Source organism: Barbatula barbatula (genome assembly GCF_947034865.1).
Source record: "Barbatula barbatula genome assembly, chromosome: 8".
Lineage (NCBI taxonomy): Eukaryota > Metazoa > Chordata > Actinopteri > Cypriniformes > Nemacheilidae > Barbatula > Barbatula barbatula.
In genome coordinates this window covers 9,951,561-9,961,216 of record NC_136771.1, presented here as the reverse complement: position 1 = coordinate 9,961,216, position 9,656 = coordinate 9,951,561, and the positions used below count along the sequence as shown (strand labels likewise).

The window sequence follows — 9,656 nt, the reverse complement described above, 5'->3', positions numbered from 1 at the left end:
ACTGAATAAAATTACCTTTATTTAAAAAAAATTGCCTTGACAAAATGGCACTTTGAGCATTAAGATCCATGGGGGAAGGTTCTCAAACACCCTCTGAACCTACCTATGCACTAGCCTGATTTGTGTACAGGACTACTCAGTGGAGGTAGTCTGAATGGTTATTTCTTTGCTTTAGATTGGCCAGGAAAGGTTTTACATTTATTTACTATCTTGCCTGTGAACTTCGTGGCATTCCCTCCCCGTAAGGGCACAGTCTACTCGGGATATGGCTGCCTATGAAGCTTTAGGGTCAGGGGCTTCACTTAATGACTAATGTGATGCAGCAGGGTGGTCCTCGCTGTTCACTTTTGTCAGGTTTTATAACTTATATAGAAGATCTAGGTTAGGACCTTTGGTGGATCAGTTCTTATTTGCAAATGGTGAAGAATTACAAAAATGACATCCAACAGGCAGATGATAGAGCAATTGCGTAAGAAAAACAATGGCTTTTACAGAAAGAAAGATGACAGGAAGCAAGTGATTAAGTTTCTTTCTGGTTAGATAAATGCAAAATAGAATATAAATTTAGTAGATTTAAGTAATATGCAATTAATTTAATGCATGTGGTAATACTATGGTATAATACGGCAAAATAGCACTTTAGATGGTATACATGAACATTTAAATGCATTTCATTTTTCAGTGTAAACATTTTTTTGTTTGAATAACTGCCTGGGCGGTGACAAGTAATTGGCTCTGCCACGCAGAACTGCTTTGTCTACTGTGACTACACATTCAACCCCAGGGTGAGAACAAGTCAGATCGTTATCAGAGGAATAGGTTAAGTTAATTGAAATAGCTCGCTATTTTAAGTAAAAGGAAAACAAAAATGCCCCAGTTACCAAGGCATCCACAGGTTATGAGCATTGAATCGAAAGGTGAGTTGTAACTTTTATCTTTAATAAATTAAGTACGATATGATTCATGTTTACATGATACATTGTTAAAATAAAAATAAAAATGTTTGCTGCTAGATTGGTGAAAGTAGTCTAAAACAATGTAGTTGAAAGACAAAGACAAATGGAAGGAAAGGAGAGAGGAACACAAACTTTATAACTTAATATTGGGTTTACAGTGGACACAATTTGATCAGTCTTAATTTAAAATACAGTAATAGTAAAAGGAGCAGGTGTGAAGCAGTAGTGCGTCAGAACCTAGACATGTATTACAACTACAAAGCGACATATTTAGCAGTCAGATTTACTGAATTACAAATCCAACTAAAGGAGAAATGAGAGTATTTGCATCATTTGTTTTTGTTAAATGAAAACAAACCTTTTGGTGGAAATAGTCTAAGCAAATATGGGACAGTATACATATATTGTTTTAACCAGAAATGAAAACAAAAAATATATTTGATTCGAAACATATAAGTGTAAAAACAACTTACTTTTTAAAATATATGTCGCGTTTGCATACTGTTTTGCACTGTTTTGCCTGGCCGGGGGGGCTGCTAGAATTTGGTAGTCTTATTTAATTAACACTGCATATAGGAATTTACTGTGTGTCTGATATTTGACCTGTGTTTTGACTTCCATAACCTTTTATGTTTTACTTATAGTCATTTTTTCTTGTACAGCTGCTTTGTAACAATGAAAATTGTAAAAAGCGCTATATAAATAAAGCTGACTTGACTAAAATTCTGTTTAATAGATATTTATTACTTTTGACCTGAAATAATTATATAACCTTATCTAGTTGTGTCAAAGGGAATACGTTTGTAAATTTGTTGACTAACCAGTTTGCTTTTTGGCTTACCGCATGTCTTCCGCATTTGTCATATTATATATGGGGTAGACATAAATTTATTATAACTTAAATTTTATATTTATAATTTGATATTTGTAATTTTAGTTTGAATTCATGTAAATTTTTACTCAGAGCAAGAGCTTTGGCCTCATTTTCTCAACAGATATGAAGGTCAATGAAAATTATACATCGAAGACCTCTTGGGTTCAATCTTTTTTCATTGCACTAGTGTTTGCCATAATTGGTGGTGTTGCTGCAATAGCTTTGGAGGTAAGTTATGATCTTTTCAATCCTTAACTGCAAAATAATATACAGTATAACTTGGACCAAAAATACTAATACAAAAATACTAAAAAATTCTGCCATTTGACATCTCCCAGTTGACACATATGACACATTGTTGAGCCATATGACCATACAGAGGTAAAGAACAAGGTTAAATCCAGAGAAACAATAATAACCAGATGTTACGTCACCATTCAATACAGGAAAAAGAATGGCATCACGCAACATATAAAGAGACCATAGAGACGTGATGATGGTACAATAATAAGTTTAATAAGTTTAAAAATTTGACAGTAACTGAGCGTGGTGAGAAAACTTAAACAAAACGGCCCTAACTACACAAATCTGAAAAGAAACAAAACTTGCCTACCTCCCGTCCAAAACAAACAAACAGATTCGTTGTGAGTCTTCCGGGGACCCGTTTCAATAAGGAGGTTCAAGCAACACTGAGTTAAAATATGAACTCTGAGTTGATTTACTCAGATAACCGCTACTCTGAGTTTTCTGTTTCAGAACAGCTGGTTTCAATCAGTTCAATCCACTCTGAGTAAGTTCACCCGAGGTTACTCGTGTTCACCGCGGCTTTAAAAAGCCATCATCAATTGAGCGAAGATAACACGATTCACCATGGCAACGCCACGTGACAAAAAGCGCTCCGTTTATTTCTCGCAGTCGAATTGGAGGAACTATATATATATATATATAAACATATATACCTACGATTTTTTGTCATGTAGGTGCAATCCTTCTGCAATAAAAAGAACATGGCAGCAGCTGAGAATAAAATATAAAAACATCATTCAGTCCGATGAGTTTAAATGCTCTTGGTAGTAGGATGCCTGACTGGGAAATGTTTGATATATTTAATAAACTGGCCTTGAAAGTTTTGAGTATATGAGAACCGAGCACTGTGGCTGTAGAAGACAAAAAACTGGCCATGCTTGCCCCTGCTCCAGCTGTGTCTAATGGAGGCCAGCTAGAGATGCTCTAGCGACAGACGCAATAGGGACTGCGGTGGTTAGGCTCGTGGTTAGAGCGCCCGTCCCTCGTTCTGACCGACGGCAGTTCCAAGCCAGAACAGAACGGGGCGAGTGGGACCTTTTAAATGTGCACCCAATCACATTGGGAAATCCTAAAGGGTATTTGAATTATTAGAGTTGGCAGCAAGAGCACATTTATTTGATCAGCTTATTCAGAAAGACGTTCACCATTCACCTGCAGTCCTATGAAACTCCTCTTTGATGGTTCTCACAGGAAACTTAACACACATGTATATAAAGTGCTTGAGAGCGATGCACACTTTTCTTACTGCTCTGCATACAGTTGCCTTGCTAACGTGTTCTGCATCCCCGGTGTTATAAAGAAAGCTTCCATTAGTAAAGAAACGTAAAGCCATACAGAGAATCTGCTCAGATGTTAAGAGCGCAGCCACGACGAGTGAGGTTTGTGATCTAAGGATGAAGCAGATTATGAATATATTTAATGGACTGTAAAGAAAAACTGTGCCGCTCAAATAAAGAATCCTCCAGATATGATAAAACATCCAAACGTGGCTTCACCATATATTCTCTCCCGACGTAAATGTAACTCTCTCTGAATGAATGCAGCTTCCTCATCTACGGGTTCCTGAATAAACGGACATTTAATGTCCGTGTTATAAACTTGTGCGCGATTAAGGAAAACGAATGAAAAAACAAACGGCGAAGGCAATTTCAACACCGCTCGGGCTTCTAAAAGGGGCGGAGATTGTAACAAACCTCGGGTTAGTGGAATAAAACCTGCTCCTGACCAGGTTAGGTTCACAGAGTAGGTTACTATGGTTACTCACTCTAAGTATAATATACCTTGATTTCTGAAACGTGCTTGACTTACCCCGCGGTCGTGGGTTTGATATACCTCGCGTTCTGAAACTGAAAACCCAGAGTATCCCGTTTTCTGGGGTTAACTAACACTGAGTTTGCACTTACCCTGCTTTCTGAAACGGGTCCCGGTTCCTCTAGCTGCTACGCTAAACTAGCGGTAAGATAAACAACGTGACCGAGGGAAAAAAACATGTTCTAAGTCCCACCAGCTCTCAACGTAACACATCCACTAAAACAGGAAAACAACCCCTTTTAGGACAAGTTCGGTGCTCAGCGCCTACAGAAAAAATATCCAGCGAGTCATCCTACGGAGCCTAACGCCGGTTTACCGGACAGAGCAGGTATGGAGTGAGAGAGAGAGATCGCTGAGACGACTTCCGGACATCTTTATGGTGGGTTGCCCCACCCACAATCAGCAACCAGCAGGACACAGCACGGCCCTAGGGAAAACAGGATGAACAGCAGCCAGACGCTGCATAGCGTAACACCAGACAAATCCAAAATAGAAACCAAACACTGGTAAATGGAGTAAAACAGCACATATGCAGACAATCAGAGAGACATGTCTGTTCTAAAAGGCATTTAAGATTAGAAAAAAGACCGAAATTACAGAATATTTAAATTAGTTTCAAGATGGTCTACTATCTTACAGTGAAATTAAGTGCATGATTAATTTCTGATATTGCTCAGAACTCTTTGGAGAGTGTAACAATCGAGTCAGGAAGGCAAAGTCAGATCCAAATGCAGCTTTAATAAAAGGGGTAATCCAAAACCGTAATCCAGCACGCAGGTAAAGGGCGTCGAGACAGGCAGCAAACAATCAAAACACAAGGTCCAGGTAGGTGTCAAAATACGAAGGAACAAGGAAAACACTGAATAAGGCTCTGGAACAAAACAAATTAAATATTTTATCTTACACTGAATTACATAAGAAATAATGAATAAACGACAAAAAAGATTTGTGTGAGTGCTTAAATTTACAAAAGTGTGTCTTTCTGCTAAGTAACGGTATAAATTTGGGGTTCAACCCACCAGGAATCGACACGAGTATCTACAAGCAGTACACTTGTTCTAGATAAACTACAACGTTTGAAACTGCTCTGTTACTCAGCTTATATTACAACAACAGCATATCTTGTTTCTAACAAACAGAAAAAACAATGTTCCTCACATACTGATAAGAATAAAAGCAACCTCATCGGGGGTGGTTTTAGACAATCTTTCTCTCCAACCTCTCTCTGAAGGATCTCCATAGATATCTACGAGTGTCCCTATCTCTGCTAAAAGCAGGTCCTAACCAGGGGCGGATTGGGCACCTGGCGAATAAGGCAAATTTTCCCTATGGGCCGCAATCGTTTGGGGCCAGTTACGGACGCTTTGGCCCTTCAGACCAACGTATTATAAATGCAAATGCAGGCAACACAAATGCAAAACAAAAATGACCACGCAAAATATACATTTATCTCTAGACCTTTACATACAATCAAATTAAATTTATGTATGTATTTTCTTCTTAATTTCATATATAGGGACAATTTAGAATGTTCAGTTCACCTAACCTGCACTGTAGTAAACCCACGCTGACACAGGGGGAACATGAAAACTCCACACAGATAGGCCTCCCATTCCAGCCGGGGCTTGGACCAGGGATGAAATTAAGCACAAACAAACATTTGAAGGACAAATAAAAAATGAAGTACTTGCCATGAGTGGATCTATATTGGGCGGGGTGCTCTTTCCCTCCAGAGCAGTCTGGGGACATTGTCCTAGACCTAGAACATATACCTATGCTATTTCTAAATAGAATTAACAGTACACGTGTGATGTTATTAAATTTGTATTATATTATCATCATCCGCATCAAAAACATTCAAAATATAATGAAGGATTTGACTGCTCTATACACTCACACCTGAGTGCAAATCCACCTTCATTTTTCTGCAAAGTAAGCACCACAGGCATGCATTCCTGTGGGAGGAGAACGCCCTTGTTTGGTGGGAGGAGTTTGGCAAGAAGAAAATATGACATTATGTTCTTTTATCCTTAGTCTTTTAAAAGACATCTTAATCGTAATGTAAGAAATTAAAAGAAAAAGTAATTTAAGAAATGTGTTGAAATGTTCCTTTTTTCATCATCTCTAGAGTTTAAAGCAACAAAATCATTCAGGTCATCCTTTAGTTCAAGATTCTGATCATGTTTCAAGCCTTACAGGTATTTTTTAAAGGAATATGAAGATATTACTTGCAAGATTCTTGGTTAAAATGACAAAGTATGCAATACTTTTACAAACATTTTATTCTTCTTCTCAATAGTGCATCATCCAGGTGAAGAGCTCCGGATACTTTTGGTTGGAAAAACAGGGGTGGGAAAAAGCGCAACAGGCAACACTATTCTGGGCAAGAAGTTATTTAAATCTGAGATATCATCCGCTTCTGTGACTGCACAGTGTGAAAAAAATTATGCAATAGTCAATGGGAGAAAAGTATCTGTCATCGACTCTCCGGGTTTGTTTGACACCAGCTTGAGTGCAGATGATGTGATTGACAGAATTAAACGCTGTATTCCTTTCTCTGCTCCTGGTCCACATGTGTTCTTAGTTGTGATTCAGTTGGGCAGATTCACAGATGAAGAGGCAGAAGCAGTTAGATTGATCCAAGCAATATTTGGTGAAGAAGCCTCCACATACACCATGGCCCTGTTCACCAATGGAGATCGACTGGAAGGTGAAAACGTTCACACGTTTGTGCGTAAAAATGCAAAACTGGTCAGTTTCATCAAAACCTGCAGTGGACTATACCATGTGTTTAACAACAAAGATAAGAATCCAGATCAGGTCATTCAGTTGCTGGACCAGATTGATAAATTGGTGACTGGAAACGGTGGGCAGCATTACACCAGTGAGATGCTGGAGAGGGCAGAGAAAGCAATTGAGGAAGAAAAACAACGAATTATGAAAGAGACAGAGGAGCAGAGACTCAAGGAGATAGAAGAAATGAGGGCAAAAGTTAGAGCTGAGGAGGTGGAAAAAGAAAAAAAAAAAATTATTGAACGCTATGAAGGGGAGGCAAGACGAAAAGCTGAAACAAGCGAATCCACCTTGACAAAAGTTGTTAGTTTTTTTGCTCAAGCTGTAAAGAGATTCTTTGTCTTTTTAAAAGACCTTTTTTAACGAACTACAGGCAGAGGGGAAGTAAGCATATAAGGACATAAGGTCCCCAAAAATTAGTGAGCAGTTTCCATCATTGACTGTATAACACTGTTGTTTTTAATCAAACAACTAATCTTGGCATGTAAATTTGGCTTTTATGATTTTGAAATAAGAAGTTAAATGCAATGTAAATTAACATTTTATAGGCTATGCAGTAGACCATCATTACAGATTTCTGAAGTCGGGCCGAGTACCAAAACAACCTTTTAGCCAATCAGCAGTAAGGTGTGCAGTGCACACGGACATTAGTCAAGCCGAGCACTGATGAAAGTGAAAGATGGGGATAGGGGTGTGTCTGTTTTGGTGATTTGAACACCAACAACAGCTAAGAGAAATTGGACACCCCGCCTTAATGTTCTTGCAGAGAGCACACTAACAGGAGAAGCTAAAACCTTCAGTTATAAATACTTTCCATAACAAGATAAATATTAAGTATGACTACTTTTAAATCAAGAAATAATATGTTTATTTGAACACTCAGTTCTTCTTCACCTTTGTTTATAATAATATTTACAAAGAATTACATTTTGTTATTTGCAGAAGTCTTTTCCTTTCAGTCTTTATATTAAAATATCTTAACAGCATATCCTGTTTGGAGAATGTTTTGATTTTACATTTATGTAAATACTTTTAGCTTAAACAGTATGGTTTCCCGCTTTCCAGTTCTGGAAATATGAAAAAACTTTTTTTTCCCTAGAAACTTTAACTTTTGTTGATCAAGACAGAAGAGTTTGACAGTTAAGTTGCATAACAAAAAATAGTCTCTTTAAAAATAGCCACAATAGTGCCCACTGAGCTACACATTTCCTGACCTTAAACTAATCTTAATTCTCACAGTGTGTGCTGTTTTAAAATTAGTTAAATAAAAAAAGAACACTTGTTTACATTCAGTCTTTTTAATTTGACATTTTCATAAATAACACGAATCTTTGACATTAATTAAAGCTGTTGCTCCCTAGAACAAATAACAGTAGTGATAAATGCTTTACGTTTAAAGAGATACGGTATATCCTATCAAGGAAATTTTGCCAATAATGTGACACATGGACTTTACAAATGCTTTCATGTCCAATCTGCTATAACATCACTTCAATACTGACACAAAGGAGGCAAGATTATCTATGCTGTACAATCCACAGTATCCAATTGCGATCATCAGATTTCTTCACTACACTAAAAATATTTTGCATTGATTACCTTTCTGTAAAGAAACTGAGCAAATTAATCCAAGACAAAATTAATCCGGGACAGATTAATACCCCCCAAAAATGCCCTTTTGTTTTTATTTATTAATAATTACTGAATCAGTGTCATACTGCATAAACCTTCCTAAAGCCCCAAGTTTGATCTTTTATCAAATTTAATTTCCGACTTTATCTTCACCTCTGATAGCAGCCCGAAGCAATGTAATAACAAGCTGGACCTTCTCTTGACTATTGTCAGGCATTGATACATACAGATCTCCCGTCGCCATGCAGACGCTTACATTGCTCGACTCATACGCAGGTGTACAAGCATAAGGAAATTCAATGTGGATAGATTTCTATGATGGTATAAACAGTACACTGCAGCCATTGTGACGCTTAGTTAAGACTAAACCAGAGACAAGCACAGAACGACAGTCTGTGTGAGTTTCTGATGTGAATCTGATCATAGACTACTGCACAAATTCAATAATGTATTTGTAATAGATTGAATAAGAGAAAGTTGTGGTCCTATGTCTATATTGGACATTGCTGCATCTATATTTCTGTGAAACTGTTTAATCACAAAATCATGAGTTTTTTCAGTGGGCTTTTGTGTCTAGTGTCGATTGAAACACCTTATGTAAGACATTCTTTTGTGCTGATCTAGGTACAGCTTTTCCACATAAGACTCATAAATTGAACATCACAAACAAATCATTTTTGATCAAAGGTGAAGGTCGATTTCCTCTAGAGTAACATCATCATTAAGAGCAGCAGCAGTCTGGCAAAAGTTGATCCTCCACACCACTAGGGGACGATATAAAAGTAAACTGATGTACTCTACAAGCACTCCTTAGCATCTTCGTTTGTGTAATGGGCAAAAATGCCTATTAAATAGAACAGTTTCACCATATGACATATTGCATACATTGCTTCTAAACATACACATGTATAACAAAGAATCATTAACAAGTGTCTGACATTAGTACTCAATGCCGCACATCTTTTTACACTCTCATATAAAAAGAAAAGCACCCAGTCTTCAGGAGGAATGATTATCTAATAAATAAATAAATGAGATACGTTTAAAATACTTTACATGCCACTATTTTGCACATGGATCGCTGTCTTCCCAAACACAGTATTACTTTTTACCACAGTGGCTTTGAGTCAGTACAGTATAGATAGGAGCTAAGAGGAGTACAGATCGATGAGCACCCATTATTGAGTAATTAACTGCGAGTCTGTATAATGGTAAAAATTCCCCAAATCAAGATGAGAATCTGGTGCAACACCAGCTTGCCTTTCATCCCTCTATTCAACCAT

General features: G+C 37.5%; 1 protein-coding gene across 1 annotated transcript; it reads left to right on the top strand.

Moving 5' to 3' along the window:
* Window positions 1-759: 759 nt before the first annotated feature.
* On the top strand, window positions 760-7,726 carry LOC306897143 (GTPase IMAP family member 9-like). The gene is made up of 4 exons (XM_079461648.1): window positions 760-917; window positions 1,952-2,058; window positions 6,077-6,146; window positions 6,248-7,726. Exons 1-4 carry the CDS (start codon window positions 869-871, stop codon window positions 7,102-7,104), a joined length of 1,083 nt encoding a protein of 360 aa, XP_079317774.1. The 5' UTR covers window positions 760-868; the 3' UTR covers window positions 7,105-7,726.
* Window positions 7,727-9,656: the final 1,930 nt, after the last annotated feature.

Coding starts and splice junctions, on each gene's coding strand:
- LOC306897143 (XM_079461648.1), top strand. CDS start 869: ATGCCCCAGTTACCAAGGCATCCACAGGTTATGAGCATTGAATCGAAA. Junction 918..1,951: donor TATGAGCATTGAATCGAAAG/GTGAGTTGTAAC, acceptor TTTTCTCAACAG/ATATGAAGGTCAATGAAAAT. Junction 6,147..6,247: donor TCATGTTTCAAGCCTTACAG/GTATTTTTTAAA, acceptor TCTTCTCAATAG/TGCATCATCCAGGTGAAGAG.